Source organism: Microplitis mediator, chromosome 6, assembly GCF_029852145.1.
Source record: "Microplitis mediator isolate UGA2020A chromosome 6, iyMicMedi2.1, whole genome shotgun sequence".
Lineage (NCBI taxonomy): Eukaryota > Metazoa > Arthropoda > Insecta > Hymenoptera > Braconidae > Microplitis > Microplitis mediator.
The window spans coordinates 19,392,137-19,414,555 of NC_079974.1; the positions used below are offsets into that span (position 1 = coordinate 19,392,137).

At 29.3% G+C, this 22,419-nt stretch overlaps 4 protein-coding genes and 1 long non-coding RNA gene across 6 annotated transcripts; 2 read left to right on the forward strand and 3 right to left on the reverse strand.

The window, feature by feature from the left end:
* Window positions 1–186: 186 nt before the first annotated feature.
* Window positions 187–4,253, reverse strand: LOC130669285 (G1/S-specific cyclin-E1). Its single transcript, XM_057472073.1, has 3 exons — window positions 3,209–4,253; window positions 2,086–2,698; window positions 187–1,996 (listed from the first exon to the last, which is right to left on the reverse strand). Exons 1-3 carry the CDS (start codon window positions 3,220–3,222, stop codon window positions 1,256–1,258), a joined length of 1,368 nt encoding a protein of 455 aa, XP_057328056.1. The 5' UTR covers window positions 3,223–4,253; the 3' UTR covers window positions 187–1,255.
* A 969-nt stretch (window positions 4,254–5,222) lies between these two features.
* On the reverse strand, window positions 5,223–6,183 carry LOC130669485 (uncharacterized). The gene is made up of 3 exons (XR_008990197.1): window positions 5,813–6,183; window positions 5,620–5,723; window positions 5,223–5,508 (listed from the first exon to the last, which is right to left on the reverse strand). It is a non-coding gene; the product is annotated as an uncharacterized LOC130669485 (long non-coding RNA).
* On the forward strand, window positions 5,732–9,978 carry LOC130669483 (protein limb expression 1 homolog). 2 transcript variants are annotated; one of them, XM_057472422.1, is made up of 6 exons: window positions 5,732–5,973; window positions 6,044–6,592; window positions 6,734–6,845; window positions 6,984–7,169; window positions 7,617–7,954; window positions 8,037–9,978. In XM_057472422.1, the coding sequence occupies exons 4-6, from the start codon at window positions 7,013–7,015 to the stop codon at window positions 8,439–8,441; spliced, it is 900 nt and encodes a 299-aa protein (XP_057328405.1). In that variant the 5' UTR covers window positions 5,732–5,973; window positions 6,044–6,592; window positions 6,734–6,845; window positions 6,984–7,012; the 3' UTR covers window positions 8,442–9,978. The 2 variants fall into 2 exon arrangements, with proteins under 2 accessions (XP_057328405.1, XP_057328404.1); XM_057472421.1 differs by having other exon boundaries at window positions 6,044–6,845.
* A 168-nt stretch (window positions 9,979–10,146) lies between these two features.
* Window positions 10,147–12,397, reverse strand: LOC130669484 (ATP-dependent Clp protease proteolytic subunit, mitochondrial). Its single transcript, XM_057472423.1, has 4 exons — window positions 12,007–12,397; window positions 11,789–11,923; window positions 10,697–11,087; window positions 10,147–10,378 (listed from the first exon to the last, which is right to left on the reverse strand). Exons 1-4 carry the CDS (start codon window positions 12,043–12,045, stop codon window positions 10,233–10,235), a joined length of 711 nt encoding a protein of 236 aa, XP_057328406.1. The 5' UTR covers window positions 12,046–12,397; the 3' UTR covers window positions 10,147–10,232.
* Window positions 12,398–17,028: 4,631 nt separating this feature from the next.
* LOC130669482 (G-protein coupled receptor Mth2-like) lies at window positions 17,029–21,648 on the forward strand. Its single transcript, XM_057472420.1, has 7 exons — window positions 17,029–17,876; window positions 18,641–18,938; window positions 19,655–19,895; window positions 19,991–20,302; window positions 20,472–20,659; window positions 20,744–20,921; window positions 21,002–21,648. Exons 1-7 carry the CDS (start codon window positions 17,268–17,270, stop codon window positions 21,408–21,410), a joined length of 2,235 nt encoding a protein of 744 aa, XP_057328403.1. The 5' UTR covers window positions 17,029–17,267; the 3' UTR covers window positions 21,411–21,648.
* The last annotated feature ends 771 nt before the right edge of the window (window positions 21,649–22,419 follow it).

Below are 22,419 nucleotides of genomic sequence, written 5' to 3' on the forward strand. Positions count from 1 at the left end.
TTTTGTAAGAATTTTGTTTGGTTGTTTACTCCGATGCTCAGTGGAGTGAGCGGTAGACAGAACGATGAAATATAGAGGGTTGGAATTTCTGAAAGTCATGACTGAAAAGTTTTGAATTTTAAATTTAAAATATGTTGGTTATATTATTTAAATATCAGTCTATCAAAATAAAAAAAAAAATGAAAATCATTTTAAAATCTTTATTGGTAATTTATTGATACAAATTGTATATAAATTTCTGTATAGCATGCGAAAACATGCAGTTATTTACTATTAATAAATCGTAATTTATTAATAATATTAATTATTTTTCTACGTCATTATGTTTATTTCATACTGCAATCATTCGTAATATTTTTTTCACTTTCGCACATTTTGAAAAAAATATTTACAGTTTGTTTGTTAGTTTTTTTTTATCTTACACACATGTTCTCTCGACCTTATGTTTATTATTTATGTAAAGATTATAATATGAAAGAAAAAAAATACTATTTACAATATTTATTTTTTTTTCTAGTTAAAATAATTCAGGCATAAGGCACTGAAATTTTTATTAAGTTTTTTTGTTTTATTTTATTTATTTTTTTGTTTTTTTTTTTTAAATATTTTTTTTTACAGTAAGACACAAGAATTTCTCGTGTACTTTTTTTTTTTAAATTATACGTAAATTTATGATGAAATGAATGTAAATTTTTTAAATGAAAGTTTTTTTAATATAAAAAAATTTCGCGGTTTTTTTAAATTAATTTACATTTTTCTACTCCTAGTTTAATTTCGCTATTTTTCTATTTTTCTTTTTTAATTATAAAATATTTATGTTTCTACTTTTTCACTGTATAAAAATAAAGTGAAAATTTATTGCCGCATGGCAGAGTCTTTTAAGAAAAAGAAAAAAAAATAAATTTCAAATTTATTTATTTTCTCTTTTTTTTTAATTTTTTTAAATGCATATGTATAAAAAAAAGAACTTTCAAAAACGCGGCATTAATTTAAATATACTTTCATTACTAAACGGTTTAATAATATTAATATAATAATAATAATAGTAATAATAATAATAATAATAATAATAATAATAATAGAAATATAATAATATTATCACTGATAAAGTCTCTCAAACTTGCAAACAATTTGTTTGAAATAACTTTAAAAACCATCAACACGAGAATAATAATTAAGGCACTTCGTATAAAAAAAAATAATCGAAGACACAAAAAAAAAGTTAATAATAATAAAGATATACTTCTATTAAAACCTACGTATACGGTTCAAGTTGTGGAGGTAACCGTGAAGGTGCTGGTGAGTTTTTTTGACTACTAGACGGTGGAGTGAGAATTCCACTTTGATCAGGACTACCGGGTGTACCTAAACTTGAATTCTGATCAAACACTTCAAGAGGTAATTCATTACTTTCATGTCTCTGTTGTGCTTTTTCTAGCATACTCAAGTCAATAACGTGAGTTTGAATACGATGACTCTCATCTAAAACAATATTAGGTACAGAGGCCCGCAGTCCTGAGCCAGAATTTGTCTCGACGGGTGTAACAGCTGATCTCAATAATTGCGATCCTTCATCAGCAAGCGTTGATGCAAATGCCGCGAGCCATTTGACACACGGACTCAGCTGTTCCCATGTAAGTCTTGATACTCTTAATGCACATTCTCTTCCCTGTGTGTGATAAATTGACGCAGCAGCCATATGACTGTACGGGAATTTCAAGCTGCCTTCATCCAGGGTCGCAAGGTCCAGAAGCTGGGCTGCCTGAGTGTACTGAAGGCCGCTGTATTGAGGGTAAATAAATGCATTTGGTCGCCCCCAATCACCGGATTCAAGTTGCATGTAAACATTCAACCATCCTGGTGGCGTCACTGGAGATAAATTCCATCCAAGTCCTTTTAAAACTACCAATTCTTTTCCAAGAATTTCGTCTTCAGTGCATGCTCCGTCTGTTACATACGCGAACTCAGCTATTTTGGGTGGGTAAATTTCTTCAACCTGTTGAAAAAACAAAAAAAAGTTAATCAAGTCAATATCAAATGTACTAGTGTTTTTATTTCAAGTTGAGAAATAAAAAAAAAAAATACCTTTGCTGCAATAAATAAACATGTGATGCCAATAAGTTGTAATTGATTTTTTGGTACATTCTGATGTGTCGATAGATATCTGTCAATGTAATCCATAGCCAGATAATAAGTCTCTCTATGTAGTTTATAAACTTCACAAACTTCAATCAACCAGTCGAGTAAAATAGCTCGCATACGTGGCTGAAGAGTTGGATGCCTCTGGAACATTTGTGGATCCCTCTGTGCCAAAGTTTTTTGGTCACCCAGACAGAGCATTGACCACACTTGTGATCCATCAGCCCAAGGAAATGACGGAAGTGGGTTGTGTTTTCCACTTGTTGATGTTGATGGGGTTAGAAAACATGTGGCTGTACGAAGCTCCGACCATGTTGATGGCTCTCTTCGTTCTGTTTCTTGTGCTATTTGATGCTGAGGTGTTTTTACTTCTTCATTGTATGATACATCATTGCATGACTCAATACGAGTACTTGGTGATACTGCTAATTGCTGTTGTTTTGTTGGTGGGTAAATATTTTCAGTGTCTTCAGAGGGTTCAGTGTTTTTTCGTTTGCGTTTCAGAGGCTGGGACTTGCTACTGAGTGGGCAGGATTGAAAGGCATTTTGTTCTTGAAAACTGTAAATAATATTGTATTGTTTCAATTGTTTACTTAAATGATAGTATAAAAATTTAAATAAAAATAAAAACAAAAATAAAATTAATTTTTTAAAAGTGTAATAAATTTGTGAACACGTCGACATTTTCTCACTGCTTGGGAGATCATTTAATAAAAAAATTAAATAAAAATTTTTTAACGCAAATTTATAATAAATAATTAACACAATAATGAAGCGAACAAAAGAATGATTGTAAAAATATCTCTGGTATTAAATAATATATATAATAAAATATATAAAATAGTTGAATATAAAATCAAGAATTGTGCACGCCCTCAACTGCACAAAACAGGTTAGAGCGAGAATTAATTTTTATTTTACCAAATAAATAATTAATTTAATAATTCCACGGTATCAATTAATGCCTGAAGTTCGTAATAAAAAAATATGATAATATAAAAATTTTTTGTAATATTAAACATAAGGAATTGACCCTTTAGAGAACAAATATAATATTCGTCACACTCACCTAGCTTGTGGCATCTTGATGCTGATTTGCTGACGTGTGATACCCGTATATATGGTATTAAATATTTATTTAATTTATTCAAACTAAAGTAAATAGTTTTTGCGGATAATACCGGCACTTATTTATAAATAATATGATAAATAATAACTACCACAAGTTAAATAATAAATGGGTATGCGTTGCTTGGGTTCACAGAATCGCCATAATGCTCGAGATTGTCCGTGATCAATTTCAACTTTTTTTTTTTTTTTTTTTCAAGTTAAAAAAATTTTTTAAACAAATTATTTAAAATTCATCAATTAATTTAAATCATTAAGATTTATGTTTTAACCAATTTATTATCATATATATAAATTTATTCCGCGAAAATAATAAAATAATATAATCAGAGCGCGGGAGACCAGCGCGCGAAATGATGACCAACCCTTGTATGTAATCCGGTACTGGCACGCCCTCTGTACACTTAACATAACCTCGAAAAAATAAATTATTATAACTGTACAATCATTAAATAATTATCCCACAATATAAATAAATATATAACAATACTTTATGCAAAGTTATATCACTTAAAACCCATAAATAATGCAGCTATTGCACCGAGTTCAAGTCGCCAACGTACCACTTCAGCGCATCTATTTATTTCGTATTTATCCTTTTAAATCCTTGATAAATAACTTAAATTATTATTTTATTATATTTTTAAACATTCAAATTACAGTAAAAACATTTATTTGTCCAGTAATTCATTTAATATTCATTTAAATCAGGTCAAAATAAACCGCCAAAATTTACCCAAGCAACACCACACTTTTATCGTTCAAAATCTCACGAATATAAACACTTTTATTTAAATTTTATTGTTTTTAAAAGTTGTTTAAGTGTCTTTAGTTTGTTGGTTGATAAATAACACACTTTAAATGTCACAGTTATTATTTATCCACTTGCACCCAACGGAAACAAGAGTGTGAATGCACGTAAATGTTTGGCGTTTCGCGGGAACGCTACTGCAACAAGCAGCATCAACACCGGCTGTGCATCGATGGCGCTCACAACTAGCGGTTCACTCAAACACGATTATGATTGGACGAGGTTTCAACACAGCTGGCGCTCAGCTGATCACTCTTTAAATAATTACCTACACAAATTCACACACGTTACATATGGACATGGTATTATACAATGTGGATACAAACACAATCAAGACCACGCGGGAAACATACGCGCGTAAAATCGCCCCTCAGCCCGCCAACGCTAGGGCGGCATAGGACATCATGCCACGTAATTCGCACATCATTTTTTGTAATTAAAAAAAATATTTTTGAATTTTCTAATTGTTTATATTTTACTCATTTATTATTTTATCTTTAGCCTATTTAATTATTTTAAATTTTTAAATTGTTAGGCAAATAAAATCTGGGGAAATTAAACATTTATTTTAATACATAATACATGTCAATAAATGTTTAATGAGCTTATCAGTGTTTTATAATGAGGATGAAATTAGGATGGAAAATTTATTCGCTTTTAAAATTTTAACTTAATATTTAAAATTTGGCTTTAGATTCAATTATTTACATTTTTATTTATTTTTTTTGGAATAAAAGTGAGAGATTTGTCGTTAATTAGAAATGGAAAAGTCTGTTAGAATAGGGGAAGTTTTTTTTCTACATATATATATATGTCGTTATATTGTTATCTTTGTTATCAACATATTTATTGTACAAAAATCTTTTATATTTACTGGTGGTAAGTCAGAAAATATCAATTTGCTACTTTTGACATTTGAATTTACCGCCTCTATATTATTTATTTTTGGCGGGATTTTTAAATTTGAATTCTCAAATTTATTTTTATTAATTATTGATACTGAATTTCACAATTAACCATAAGATTTAACAATACTAGAGATTAATAATTAATTTTTAAAAATATTTAATTTAAAATTTAATTTTGAAAGTTTTATAATAAAAAAACGAAATCAAAATATATCAGTTAAAAAAAAAACTAGAAATGATGTGAAATTTTTTTTGATACAAGAATTAAATTGAATTATTTATCGAATGTTTTATTTGATACGACAGTAAAAAATGTGAGCATTGAAGTCTCCAATCCTTTTTCATTCGTGTCTCCAGAGGGCTCCAACATAAAATATATCACATACTCGTATGCCCATGACATCACATAATATATGAATAATAATTTCTCGTATGGACATGTAACCAGTAGCTGTGCTGTCAAAATAATCTATCAATTCATGTCAAAACAAAATAACTTTTTCTCCACCATTAATCAAGTATCTATAAAAAAAAAAATAAAATACTTCAATCATATTAATAAATATTTATCCTAAAAAATTTTCAACTTCCATACTTAGTATTAATTTCCATTAAAAAAAAATAATCAATTACATATTTATAAATTTTCAGTATAATGATTCCAATAATACGGAATGACAATACCAGCAACGGTCTTTGTCCGCTTGTCACCTGTTTGTCTGGTTACTGCTCGTGATCTACACAAAAGAAATAAATTAAAAAAACAAGTCCGAGCGAGAGAGAGATCGTGAGAACCGGTAGAGAGGTCCGGTAGTTTCGTCGTTACCGATCAAGTCTCTGTCCAAGTTTTGCGGGTGGAGAACCGCTGATATTTAGCAGGGTTGGGTGTCAGGGACGCACCATCAACTGCAAAAATTCAAAATTTATAAACAAGTAAATAGAAAAATTTTAATTTACTTTAATCTCCACCAAATTATAAAACCACAAGTTAGTTTCATGTAATTTTTATTTTAATTTATTTCTAAGCTATTATTTTGTTATTTCACTTTTTTTGCAGTGAAGAAGTTAATTCCATGATGGCGAATATTAATAATATTTGAATTATTAATTAATTTATTGCCGTTATTTTTATAGAGATGAGTAATTGTAAATTTACTACTACTACTACTATTACTACTTTTACTATTACTACGGACAGCAGATTCCATTGACAGAAAAATTTAGTATGATCCTAAAGTTAGAAGACAATTAAAAATTTTTGGATTTTTTTTTCAAGTTTAATTTAAATAAAAAAAAAAAAACTAAAAATAAGCACATGTAGAAAATTAAAAAAAACTATAAGTGCAATTTTTTCAAATATTTTTTTTTTGAACGTATCGTTTTTAAAAAAAATAATTAGACGTCGGGTAATTTCAGTATCATAATTTAGAGGGGCACAAGGAAAAGTGACAGCGCCCCTGGTTTTCTGGAAATCGTCAGTGGTCCGGGGCCATTAAACGCGTTTTATGTGTCTTGCAATTTGATCCTGCAGCGCTCAGTGCGCCGATCAGAGAGTAACAGAGAGTAATTTACGCGAATTCCTCAGCATCGTGTGGACTCTCTGCAGGTGGGCTGAACTTATAATCCACAATTATAACTACGGTACCACTAAGTCTGGTGTCAACATTGTGTTACTATTTATATTTATAAATATATATATATAATAATAATAAACAACGCACGCGTTATATATATGTATATTTTTAAGGATCGATAAATCGTTCGATCATCGGTCGCAACAATTTCGTGCACTCGACGAGTGCACGACAAAAAATAAAAAAAATACATGCGACATTGAGGGCATCGTCTCTGCAATATTTGTGAGTAAAAAAAAAGTAGTACTTGTAAATTATTATGATTAAATAGTGGTAATAATTGTGTATTATGATGAAATTTATTGTTAAATATTTGAATTTGTGTATTATTACGTAATGTCATGTTAATTTTATTGATTGCAGGGTAAATGATTGCTAGTTGTTGAAGTGTAATGCAGGGCATTATGCCAGTTAAAACTAAAACGAGAGTACCAGAAAGTATGGGTGTTTCTGGAGACCTGGTTGATGCTCGTGCTAAGCAAGTTCTTCGGGAAGCTGTTGATGCTGTTGTTAATAGTTTTGCTAAACATACTCAAGGATATGGACGAGGTGAGATTTTTAAATATATTTTGTTGTACTGAAGTTTGCTGACGTCTAATAACTTTTTGATTTTTTTTCAAAGCAATAAATTATAAAAAAAAAATTGCGCCTATAGTTTTTTAAATTTTCTACATGTGCATAATTTTAGTTTTTTTTTTAATTTATTTGTTGAAAAAAAAAAACCGAAAATTTTGGAATGTCTATCAATTTCAAGATCCTTATTTTATGATACTGAAGTTAGCCGACGTCTCATAACTCTTTGATTTTTTTTCAAAGCAATAAATTATAAAAAAAAAAGCGCCTATAGTTTTTAAAATTTTCTACATGTGCATATTTTTATTTTTTGTGATCGATCTGTGGAAAAAAAATCTGAACATTGTTGATTGCCTGTGACTTTCAGGATCATCATATTTTTTATTAAATACGTTTTTTATTTTTTGTTATGATTATGATCAGTTAATGTCGTGGAGGCACTGCAAGAGTTCTGGCAGATGAAACAAAGTAGAGGCACGGAGTTAAGAAACGGCGCATTGGTTATTTATGAATCTGTACCTGGTGCAAGCCCTCCATATGTTTGCTATGTAACACTACCTGGTGGTTCTTGCTTTGGTAGCTTCCAAAGCTGTCCAACAAAAGCTGAAGCACGTAGGTCAGCTGCTAAAATAGCACTGATGAATTCAGTGTTCAATGAACATCCCTCGAGAAAAATAACTGATGACTTTATTGAGAAAGCTGTCGCCGAGGCCAGAGCTAGTTTCAATAAACCAGCCTCGACTTCCAATGGCCAATCACAGGTTACATACTATTTTGTGTTGTATAATTTGTTCATTGATTTACGGACATTTAAAAATTATTAATTTTTATTTATTCCTGTAGAATAGCGGAGATGAAAAGGAAGACCCTAATACAGGTATTGGTGCATTTCGCTTTATGTTAGAGTGCAATCGTGGCAGGACAATGTTAGAGTTCCAAGAATTGATGACTGTATTCCAACTGCTGCATTGGAATGGATCATTAAAAGCGATGAGAGAAAGACAATGCAGCAGACAAGAAGTCGTTGCTCATTACAGCCATCGTGCTCTTGATGACGACATGCGAAGCCAAATGGCACTTGATTGGGTTGCTAGGGAACACGAAAATGGTGGCGGAGTTGTCGCTATGGAACTTGCTCTTGCTGAGAGAGAATTGGAGACTGCTAGACTTGCTGGCCGTGAATTACGATTCCCTAAAGAGAAAAAAGATATTCTTATGCTTGCTCATGCTCAAGTGTGTCCACAGTAAATTTTTAATTATTATTATTTCTTTTCATTAGGACTATTGAACCGGTTATAACAGTAAATCAGCATTTTTAATTATCGTTTTACTGCGGTTATTGAAATTGTTTTTAGTAATTAATTCATTATTGGCAGTAATTTACAAGCTACATCCACTCATCGAATATTTCTCGTTTATTAATTAGGATTCATGAATATTTAATAGCATTGAAAAATTTTTTTTTTTTTTTTAGACAAACTTAGAAAATTCTTATGGTCTTAAGCTCAATTAGAAGATTCAATGAAATCTTTTTATTTAGTAAATTATTTATACATATATATATTTTTTTTCACTAAAAATTATATTATTTTTTTACAAACGGATGGGAATTATTTTTGAAATTTGAAGGCGTTAAATTTATTTTAGTAACTGCATATTATTATCACTTTAATTACTTTTATTAAATATCTCCGCGTTATTTTTTACTATCATTTTATTTAATAAAATGGGGATTGAAATACTAGATCGCTAGGAATTTAATTTTCATTGATAAATTATTTGGCCAGTGTCGTTATTTTAAAAGAAAATTAATTAAACAAAATATTAATGTAATTAATCGGTTTATTTATAACAATAAAATTACATTTTAAGGCCATTCGTAGCGCCCGCCACTTTTTAAAAATTTTCAATAACTTTCAGCTGCCATAAGAGCATTAAAATTTTATTAATAATTTAAAAAAATTAAAGCATTAATTAAAAAATTACTTACAGTTGACATCAATCGGGATTTAAATGAAATTTGAAAGATAAATTTCAGTAAAATCTTCCTGTCGATTTTATAATTCAAATTTTAGATTTTAACGCAATTGATAACTGCAATTTTTTTTTAATTTTATATCCCGACAAAATTGTGTCCTTTTTTTCAATAAAGGTTTTAATTTTTTTAAATTAATTAATAAAATTTAAATGCAATTCTGACAGGTGAAAATAAATTCATATTTTTAAAAGATGGTGGGGGGGGGGCACTGTCTCGGAATGGCCTTAATTGATTAAATGAATTAATTAATAATTTGTATATAAAAGAGAAAGTTTAAAGCAATTGTGGAATCGCGAGGATCCGCTTTTACAAACAAAGTCTTCCACTGTCATTGTGCTGTTATAATTATATATTGGGCATTGATTAATTAAATTCGCGAGCTTAATGTTTGTGCCTAACTTGCCCAACCAAGTTACGTTAATTATAGCAATTATATCGTTTTTAAAATACTTTATTAATTCATTATTTTTATCGTCTTATATATTTAGATCTAAGTATTAGATATTAAAAAATATATATATAATAAACGTGGGAAGGCTAAGTAACTGATTACACGAGATAAATTGTCTATTTTTTTTTTTTTTTTTTATAAAATCTTGTGTCATCTCGCGAATATTGTGTGATAAATATCTAGTGTAATATTCATTCTTCCATTTTATTGATATCAAAATGTTATTGTCTTTCTGCCAAACGTTTTGACACGTGATATATCATAACGTTTTTTTTTCTTTTGATAAGACAATTAATAAGTTAGTTTGAGTAAAATATAAATATTTGTATACCGATAAAACGAAATCGAATATGTTATTTTTTGATAAAAAAAAATGTTTGAATGCACAAATCAATCCGTACTGCATTTAAATTATAATTGATATAAAGTTTTAAATTTAATTAATTAAATAGTTTATAACAATGTTTATTTTTATGTTATTGTATTAAATATTAACAATTGATAAAACAATGAATTTATTATTATTTTTATATTTTATCACAACATTCATTTATGTATCAACTGCACTGTCAGTTTTTGAAGGCGAACTTCTATTATCATCTCTTTCTTGTGTTGGATGCTCTAAAATTGTGTCTATTATTCCAAATTCTTTAGCTTCTGGTGGACTCATAAATTTGTCTCTTTCCATACTATTTTCTGCAATTAATTTTATTTTATTAATTATTATTTAAAATTTTTATTAATCACAATAATAAAATTACTGTTAAGAATTTTAATTAAAAATTTAAAAAATTTAATTTGGGTGATTAAAAATTTATTTAAATTTATAAAAGTAACAGACTCAATACCAAAGCAAAAGTATCGAAAACAAAAAACAAAACTTTAAATAATTGATTTGCATTAAATTAAAATTTTACGCAAGTCAGAATTATTTGCTTTAGCAAAAGATTGATAAAAAAAAAAGTTTAAAATTTTATCAAGTTATCTCTTGAATTTTAAACATAAATATCATACCTATTCTAGTAATATCAAGACCAGTATGTTTCACATAAAGATGATTAATTTGATTTTTCAATTTCAAAATTTCCTCCGCTTGAATTTGAATATCAGTAGCTTGGCCTTGAACTCCTCCAGAAGGCTGGTGGATCATAATCCTTGCATTGGGAAGTGAATGTCTCATACCAGGGGCACCAGCTGCCAGCAGTAAACTTGCCATTGAACAGGCTTGACCTACACACCAGGTTGCTATTGGTGGAAGGACATATTGCATTGTATCATAAATTCCTAGACCTGCTGTTACACTTCCGCCCGGTGAATTAATGTACAAGTGAATTGGCTTTTTATTACTTTCTGATTGCAGAAATAGTAACTGCGCTATCACCAACGACGAAACATCATCTGTTACCTATAAATTGAAATGAAAATTCTAATTAATTAACGGGATATAAGGACACTTACACTCGTCCTGAGGAAGTCACAAATAGTGACGAAACGTTAACAAAAAATTGATAAATAATTTCACATGTGTCCTTATTTCCCGTTAATTAATAAAAATATTTAGGGCACACAATCAAGTATACTGTAAAAAATCGGGAGTGAATTCGGATTTAATTTAAATCCGTCATTCGGAGTTTGAGAAAAAAATTATTTCGCATACGGAGTAGGGAGTTTTTTTTCAGCGGAAAATTTTCCTCTGAACCGGAGTTTCAATATTAAAATAAACCCCTTCGGAGTGAATTTCACTCCAAGGGGATTAAATAAATACAGTCATTCGCTTCGCATTTATTCCGGATTTATTCGCGTTCACTCCGCAAATTTTTTACAGTAGAAAAAGTTTAATCAGTATGAGTGTGAATGTAGCAGACATAACACAATTCATAAATTTCAAATAAATAAATAAATTAAAATAATGAAATTTAAAAAAATGCGGACAATAATTTTCCATTGATTTAAATACGCATTTTAAAATTTTTACTTTACTTACATTTTATTTATTTACTCAAAAATATAAAAAAATGCCACTTGTCAGTTACATTCACACTCATTATTCGGTATACATATATATATTATTTTAAATAAAAATTAATAATATTTGTTGATACTCACAGCTCCCATGAGACAAATAATTCGATCTTTTAGTAATCTTGAATAAATGTCATAAGCTCGTTCTCCTCGACCAGTTTGTTCAACAACAATTGGCACTAAACCTAAATTTCTTGAAATAATATTTCGAGCATGATTCTGTAAAATAAAAAATTATTAAAGATTATTTAAGGTTATAAAATTAAATTTTTATAAGATCATATTATCATATAATTACATACATTTACATTTAAAAAATTGCCAATTTTCCTGAGCAACATTTTATTTTTTTTTATATTAAATTAATAGTAAATAGACTAATAAAAATGTATGTCTGTTTTGTTTTTATGTCCTTTATTTTTATGGAATTCAAATTAAATTTATTATTGAATTATTTTATTGAGTAAAGTTTCAGAAAGTATAAAATAAATTAGTTTTTTATTTTGTTTATGTTACAAAAATAAAATAAATTTAAATATTTTCACTTGGTGTCATCTGTTTATCAATTTTATAAATTTGATACATGAACTCGGTTATTACATTTTTTCCATTCAAAATAAAGTAAAGCAATCGAGAATGTAAAATAATAATAATAATAGTAACGGTACTGCTAATGACACCATCCACGGACCAATCCGTGACTGTAATTAGAGTCACGGACAGATTTAAGAGAAGCGGACTTTATTTATTCCCGTCCGTATCTGTAATTAGTAACGCGGAAAGATTTTCCTTCTAGGAGAAAATACTTAATTTTTGAAAAACGAATTAAAAATAATAACTTTTTTGTTTTTCGAAAATTTTTAAATTTCTTACCGGGAAGTTTAAAAAAACGCTGTAGAGACATCTATTGATAACTATTTAAAGCTGATTGTACATTGATAAAAAGATTCAACGAAATTGTGCCCACATCGAGCGCTGCGATCGATTTAGTTGTCCCCACCATATACTAGACTCCCTGCCAATATGAAGCTATCATTCGAATAATACAGAACGCGTGAAAAATTTAGTAACGAGTAAGTTCGGTGTAAATTTTAGATTCGAAGATGGAACTACACCATTATTTATAGCTGTACAAAACTGCAACACAGAGATCGCTATATATTTGATTGATGAAGGTGCCGATATTAATTGTATTTGTAACGGTAAATCGCCTTTATATCTAGCGATTGATCTGTATGTTCTAGACATGATTGACATTTTATTAAACAAAAATGCCGACATCAATTTTCCTTACAAAAATACAACGCTACTACATTTAGCAATTCAGAGAAGAAACTCTGATGTAGCGAAATATTTAATTGATTCGGGCGCCGATATTAATCGCATTTGCAAACAAAAATCGCCCTTATATGAAGCAATTGATTACCGTAATGCACCAATAGCTATATACTTAATCGATCATAACGCTGCGTAAATTTTACTTCTAAAAATCTATCGCTGCTACATTTAGCAATTCAAAGAAGAAATTCTGATGTAGCGAAATATTTAATTGATTCGGGCGCCGATATAAATCGCATATGCAAACAAAAATCACCTCTATATGAAGCCATTGAATCCCATTTACCAGACACAGCTAAATATTTAATTACAAATGGAGCTGATGTTAATGGCATCTTCAATGGAAAACGACTTTTAGAAGTAGCGTTTGAAGGTTGCTGTCAGATGGCTGAAGATTTAATAATTGCCGGCTACGATCTAAATAAAAAAAATGGTCATGAAAAAGTGGCTGCCGATTATTTTAATGTTCCTAATCGATTGCCTTTTCCGACTGAAATCGTTAAGCAATGTATGGTCAAATTGATCGTCGCTAATTACCCAATGTGTGAAAAAAATAAGACGGCTGTTAGTCACGAAAAGTACAATTCATTACGCTGTTCATATTTAAACGAAATACAACTAATGCAAAAAAAATCAGTAATTGGCAGTACGCTAAACTACTACGATTTATTACATCAGCGGCTCCATTTGTCTCTCCAATGTCTTGATGTAATATAGGATAAACTATAATACAATCCAAGAATGTAATTGTCACTTTGTCAAATGTCAGAGTTGTACTGATGCCGGAATTGTGTTTAACTTTGGAATTTAACAGTTCTGAGATATATATCTTGCCAGGGACACTACACAGCGGCTGGGCGCAATCTCGTGGCGAGCATCGAACTACTCCCGCTACTGCTGTCTGGTACCGGTGACTTTCCTCTCCTCCATACATATGTTTTCTCTCAAGAAATTTTTCTCTTGGTTTAAGCAATTTTATTTAGATATTAACTCGTGTTTTGAACATTTTAATGTTTTTATGATTATTTGCCTTAAACGCAAAATTTAAACATAAATTACACATATACACGCTTGACGGAGGAAAAATTTCTAATTCATACCGCTTAAATTTAATACAATACTTAGTGTAATTTTCACACTACAATTTTTACACGGACATTTACACTACACCGAGTCCAATAATATTTTACAGTGTAGAGAAACTAAAATTTGAAAGACGCATTTAGGTTTTGATAACGTACAAATGAAGAACCTTATTAGCTAAAGGAAAAACTTTTGTCAGCTATTAATATTGATCCTAAATGTTTTTTAAAATTATCCGATATTTTTGCGAATTATAACTACATCGAAAAAAGTTAACTCGAATCAAGTAAAAATGTTCTTGATTCAAGAACACTTTTTTTTTAACGATTCGGAACATCAAAATTTTCTTGCACCAAGTAAATAATTATCTTACAATTTTTATCTTGAATCAAAATTTGTTTTCTCAAGTCAACATATTTTTATGCTTAAATCGAAAATTTTTGTACGACAGTTCCGTTTAAGTATTCCAATTTATCTTAAATAACTGATATAAATATGTATTTCCATTTTCAAAATATTTTTAACAACTTAAGTTTTCTAAAAAAATTAAGATAACAAATTTTTTGGAAAAAAAAAATTCTTTGAAAAATAATTTTTTTGGAAAAAAATAATTTTGCAAAAAAAAATACGTTTGAGAAAAAGTTTTTGATAAAAACTTTTTGGCGATTTAAAAACGTTTATTTACTCAATCATTAAGTTTTGAAAAAAAATTAAAAATCCATTTCCTGCCTACATTTAACTCAATTACAGTAACTTGAAAATTACAAAAAAAAGAATAAAGTATCACTACACATCACCACGAGACTGCATACCAACAGTTTAGAAAATTATCTTGGAGGAGAAAATATTTACGAATTAAATTTATCATCATTATGTTGCCAAAAATTACTAAAGAATAATATTTTTTCATTTAATTCAACGCAATTGAATTGCTGGTCGTGCACTGAATTGTTCGATGGATATGAAAACTGCCAAGCAACACATTGCCAGTAACCATCATCTTAATAATTTAAGGAGTACTAATTATTCACGGAGCTCAAACTTTTTTAAAACGAGGTTTGATAAGAACGTATCCCAAATATTTGCTAGCACAAGTTTAGCACCTGGTGTTACTGATAACACTGCAATTTGTGATAATAATATTGGGTTTTCCGCGTCAGATAAAAGTAAATTTTTACTCTCTTAAAGTGAACCAGTGAAATTCCACTGATTCAACCAGTGAAATTCACTCGTTTAACCAGTGAATTTCACTGGTTGAATCAGTGAACACCGCGCTCACTGGTTTCAACCAGTGAACTAAAAATATGTAAGCGCGCGGGTACAGCAGCATTCTGTACATGAGTATATTTAAGGGTTTTATTGTGTCAATAAATAAGTAATATTTATTGATTATCTTCATGTAATATTTCGACTAACTTTTACATAACAATAATAATTAAATATATGACACAATTTTTACAGCCCTCGCAGATTTGAATCACGGTGGAAACACCGTGGAAGTGTAAACACTGTGGATCCACCGTGGTTACACGGTGGGTTTGTTCCATTTCACCACCGGGTATACACAGTGTATCCACTGTGATCACGCGGTGTATCTACCGTGCTTCCACGGTGGCTTGACCACTGTGTATACACAGTGTTCCCACTGTGATTACGCGGTGCATCCACTGTGATTTCACGGTGGCTTTGTGCTATTTCACCACCGTGGTTCCACGGTGTATCCACCGCGTAATCACAGTGGAAACACCGTGTATACACAGTGGTCAAGCCATCGTAGAATCACGGTGGATACACCGCGTAATCACAGTGGTAAAATGGAACAAACCCACCGTGTTTCCACCGTGATTCAAATCTGGGAGGGAGAGTTTAAAAATAAATAACTTTAGAGTGATTTCAATAGCTTGGAGCTAACCTCGAAAATGAATGACAATTTTAAAATTAAACAATATAAAAAGCCCATTGAACATGGAAACAAATTAAATTTTTATAAATCCTAATAAATATTATTTATTTTATTACTAATTAATTTTTAATTAAATCTAATTGTTATTAAGACTCTTTTAGTTCACTTTGTTTTTAAGTAAACGTTTATAATAAAATAAAATTAATCTAACCTATTTTGTTTATATTTACGTGGTACACCGGCGTATCACTGGTTTAACCAGTGAATTTCACTGGTTCATTTTAAGAGAGTACCAATAACTTTAAGTATTCAGTAATTCATATATTAATTTTGATCTATTACAAAGGAATGTCACAACTTAATTTAATAATTTAATCACGAGCGTTAATTTGTCTTACAGTTGGAAATTTTTCTGTAATCTTTGATTAAATGAATGAAATGGCGGAAAAATAAAAATTAAAAAATACGTACTTAGATAATTGAAAAATCAGTACGCGCATTTTTAAAAAATTCATTAGTTTTATTATTTATTTAGAATTTTAAATTTGTCTGCTACATTCACACTCACGAAATTTGAACAGTTTTATAATTATATTCGATAGACCTGATGAAAATACCGATTTAACGACTCAAATTCCATTGAAATCCGATTAAAATTAATAAGATTGAGTAGGAAAAAGATCACAAACATAATAATGTATTTATCACAATAATTTAAAATTAATTAGTGACCAAAGTTCTGTAGATTTTTACCAGGAAAAGTTGCAGGTAATCAAAGAACAAATATCCTAAAACAATGGAACCGATTTGTCATTGGTTGCATTGGCAGAGGGTGGAGCAAATAATAAAATTCTTTGTAGCTATGCACGACAATATACCTTTCAATTATACTGCTACTAATCTAATGAAAGATATTAGGCAGAAATGTGATAATAATAGTGGTGGTAAATTGATGACGTTGTTGCTGTAAGCAGTAATCTACTTCCATTAATTTTTTTGAAATTTCATTTATCAGTTGCTTCACGACAATCAACTTCGATAGGAAGTCAGACGGTAGCTTTATAATTAAAATTTCTAACTCAAATTGATAAAAGTTGTGTTCGATATCTTTATCTTTGATTTTTGACATAATATCTAAAGTTATAAATAAAAATTAATGTTAAAAAAATATTATTTAGAAACGATATTAAAGTTTCGTTGGTAAATTTTATTAGTTCATTAAATATAATTTGAACCAACATGCGCTCTCTTGACATATATCGTATTTTAGTGATTTTTATATTTGTGATAAGTGTAGACAGTATCGTTTCTAGACAGAAATGTTGCCCGCCAAATATGATATTCCCGGTTAAAGAGAATTCTAAGTGTTTTATTTCGCACAATAAAAATTCATCTGAATATTATGAGGAGAGAAATGGCGATTGGATAATTGGGTATTTTGAAGACTGCTCAAATGAAACCATAACGGAATTGACGGAATTTAATGACAAGAGTTCAACGATATCAAAATCAGGAATCGCTTGTACTGATGTTGTGCGTGAGAACGATCTTACAAATATCTCATTTGTTCATTACTGTAATCAAGCACATGAAGAAATTTCGGATCCGCAATCAATGAGCATTAGAAAATGTTGTCCCCAAGGGCAACGTTATGATGCTAAAATTCGAGAGTGTGTTGCTGATTCCTCAAATTATTTCGACGTTCTTAACGCTCTACGTGCCTTTTCTCACAACAATATACATTTCTTATCAATTGTAGAAGGTCCCCCAAGTTGTAATTACTCTTTAATTGATTATATCATTAGTGCAGCTAATGATACTCTGGTTCTTAACAGCGATACTTCAGAGGTATGTTTTAATTTACTAATTAAATTTTAAACTTAAAATTTTGATCTCAAGTATATGTGACCTCAAATTTTTATCTATTTTTATCTGATAATATTCCTCGTTAATCATTTTCATTATTTGGATGAAATGGATTTTGATAGACGAAGAAAAATGGAGACAAAGAATATAAAAATTTTTATTGTGTTGTCAAACGAATTTTTGACAGGAAGTTGAGTCGCCAAACAATTATACTGTACTATAATTATTATTGTGAACCGCAAAAATTTTTTATTCTCGACTATAATTCCTAATTTGAAAAAAAAATTTTCATTACAATTAATCAATAAGTTTCAAAAGTACAATATTTTTTGTAATACAGCATAGCAATTTTTTGGAGACTCAACTTCCTGTTTCATCCTCGGTCGACAGAATAATAAAAATTCGTACATTTCTTCAGTCCATTTTTCTCCGTGTGAAATATCGTAAATTTAATGATCAGCGACCATTATAAATTTAAATATATATCTGCACTTCTAAGCAAATACATGACATTCCTTCGCAATGACTCAGAATTTAGGCCTTCGACCGACTTATGTACTTAAGCCTTAAATATTCTGTTTATACAGGATTAATTTACCTTAGAAGCAAATCATGTACTTAGAACTCAAAATATATTAATAATATTTGAATGAATATCTACTTAAAATTGTTTTGGATTTAAAGAAAATGAATTATGCATGAGAAAACTAACATAGTTTTAAATTTATCTTTTTTCTTTTGCGCAGGCACTGATTCAATCGAAGAATAGTCAGACTAAAATTTCTGTTAATGAAAATAATGCATGCTTTGACTTCGACATATCTTCAGGTATCATTGTAGTAAGAGCGTGTAGTGACGATAAATACTGCGCAGAAAACACTTGTTTGAGAAAGTGTTGCCCAGAAGATGAAGCTTGGATCAAACATAAATGCCGAAAGCTTTCGACGTATGAAGGTCCTCGTAAAGAATTTCACACTGAAATAAAAACATTTATTGAAAGTTTTCGTAATAACTCAAAATCACCAGAGGTTTTAAATTCTACTGGTAATTTTTTGTTTTAATATTCTAATATAATATTTAAATTACAATAAATTAAATACACTGTAAACAAATTGTGGACTGAACGTGGATTAAATCCGGAGTAAATGTGGATTTAGAAAAAAATCCAGATCACTCCGAGATCTCTCCGCTGAAAAACAAACTTCGAATTGACTCCGTATGCGGAATGAATTTTTTTAAAACACCGGAACTCCGAGTAAAGTCGGATTTTATTTTAATCCGAATTCATTTCCAATTTTTTACAGTGTATAAATATTAAAGTATATATATGTAATAGGAATAAGTTGACAGTTTTTTGGATAGTCGGTGTTATAATTAACGTTTATTTATAATTTTTATTCAAAGTTTCGTCGGTTTCCCAACTTTTTCAAGTACTCAATTATTAAACGTTCATTGTCAAGACAATGAAAAATAATTAAGACAGTGTAGTATACTAGTCTTTCCTCTAACACACTGATAGTTGTTAAAAAGACTTGACAATAAAAAATTTTTTTACAAAGTTAATATTAAATATGACGTGTAAATATCAAGTCAACAAAAATATACATGATGAAACGTTGTACAAAAATTATAAATAAACGTTAATTATAACACCTATCCAAGAAATTGTGGACTTATTCCTATTATTTTATATATATGAAATGGATATAATATGAATCGTAATAATTTTAACACTAAAATATATTTGCTAAATTTATTAGATTACGGTCTCATGATTGGAATTCCATTTTGCAACCGTGGTCGTATGTATCCAGTAATGAAGCCAAAGAAGAATTGGTATTTTACTTTACATGGATATATTTATATATCGAATTCCAGTACTTTTTACGATCCAAATGTTTATTGTTTGGAAATGGCGTATGACAATCGTTATGACGATGGATTGTATCCTAATATGTGTTTTGAAAAATTTAAACCAGAGACAGAGCATTTTTCACAACGGTAATTTTAAATAATAAATACTACTAATATTAATTTAACGAAGACGAAATCCGATTCGATATATTTAAGATTTTAATGTCTTATTTTATTTTCAGATTTTTAATAAATGCGTCGTTGGAAGTGACGAGTTGCATATTTTTGGGACTGACACTTATAATGTACGTGTTCCAACCATCGATACAAAATCTTCATGGAAATATTTTAATGTGTTATGTAGGAAGTCTTTTTTTTGCATACGCTGGTCATGCCACAATTATATTTCTAATTTTGAAAGACCAAAATAACCACGATTATTATGTACTCGATTCCCCAGTATGTAGACCTCTCGGTTATATTGTGACAGCATCATACCTTCTGGCTTTTTCTTGGCTTCATGTTTTGTGTTATGATATTTGGTGGACATTTAGGCAAGTCAAATGTTATATTTTGTAACCATATAATCCCTTTCCCTGTTTAGAAAATTTCATAGAATCCAACAGATTCTCATAAATTTCTATAGAGATTTAAAAAGAATGAAGGCCTCATACCCGCAGCTATAAAAATCTATCAAATTTTCTAAGCAATAATTTTTTACAGAGGATACAATGGGGCAATTAATCTCCGTAGTAAAAAAAACAAAGCGCAATGGAAACGTTTCATTCGTTATTCTTATAGATTGATTCCTGCAATTGCGATTATTCTTGCAATTATCATCATAGACAGCACAAAATATGTGCCAGACAATTTCCGCCCTAATATAGGCGAAGATTCATGTTGGTTTTCCTGTGCGTAATATTTAATAATAATAAACTTTAAATTTAATTAAAAGTAAATTGTAAATAAATTTTATCAATTAATTTATTTTACAGCAAGGCACGGATATTTAGGTAAAGTGATCTATTTCTATGGACCAATTGGTGTTGCAATAGCCATTAATGTTGGATTATTCATATCAACAATTTATACTTATTGGGGTGTTAAGGCAGATCTTACAAAATGCGGTGATGAAGCCGAGCGAGAAAAACGACTAAAAGAGGACCGAACAAAGTAGGGATTTTTATTTATTGTCATTCAAATTTATGTGGATAAAAAAATATTTAAATATTAATCGATAATTATTATTTCAGACTAAAACTCACGATAAAGCTTTTTGTTTTAATGGGAATCTTTTGGCTTATCGAAGTAATTTCTTTTCTTATTAACGCTTATCTTCCGGATTTTACTTGGAAGATTGAATTATTTTATGCATTTGATGTCTATAATTGTCTGCAAGGTTTCATTCTCTGGATTTTCGTTTTCATAAAACAGAATTCATGCTCTAAAATAAAAGCTCAATATCGCAAAGTTAAATCATTTGTTTGCGAATCAATCACCAGTTTTATAGATAGATTTAGAATTAAAAAATGTACCAGTTCTTCTACTATCACCGACACTACTATTTCTACCACTATCAGCAACACTACTATTAACGACAGTACGACCGCCAATACCAGCAATACTACTATCGGTTCTAACACCACAGAGTCGTCTTTGTAAAATTTGAAAATTTAAAATGTATATATTAATTTAACTTTTATTTTTATTTTAATTAATGAAAACCCAACATGCGCTGCGGTTTATATCTAAGTATTTTATATTTATGTATCATTCTTTTGAATTGTGTAACTTTTTTTTAAATAGTAAATTATATTAAAACTTACTCTTCGTCAAATAGTGATTTTGTAAAAAAAAAAATGATTTTTAACAATAAAGTAAATGAGATGATTGCTATAAACTTTTTTCATATTTAAATTTAATTAATTTGGAAGCAATTTATATTTAAACAATCTATTTACGTACAATGCAAAAACTTTTATATCCAAAAGATTTTTTATGAGTATGAATGTAACATGAATGACAATTTATTAATTATGGAATAAATGAGTAAAATGTAGAGAAGGATAAGAATTCAAAAATTCGTATGTAGAAATTTGAAAAATCAGTACGCGCCTTTTTTTTTAAATTACATTATTTTAATTAATTTATTTATCCATTTAAAATTTATACTCTCTCATGTCTGCTACATTCACACTCATGATTTTTTAAAGTTTTTGATTTGTAATTTTTAAAAGTTTTTTTCTACCAGTATTTTATTTGTTTATTTAAAAGAAATATATTTTTTGGTTCCATGACAACTGATCCCAGACAACTGATCCCCGACAAGTAATCACACGATAATTGATCCCACAGACAATTGATCCCACTGACAAATTCATAAAATAATCAATTATTAATTAATTACTATGACATGAGTAATTAAAATTCACTGTTGTAAATATAAAAAGTTAAATTTCGTAAATTAGTTGTTGATAAAAATCAATTGACGATCAATTGTTGATGGGATCAGATGTCGGTGGGTTCAATTTGTTGGGATCATTTGTCGTGGTATAAAATTCTTGCGATCAGTTGACGGCACACCATATTTTTTGAATGTCTGTTACTGTCAGTATCATTAATTCTCTCCAATTTGCAAAAGCAAACATTGAAAGGTATATGTATAGATATA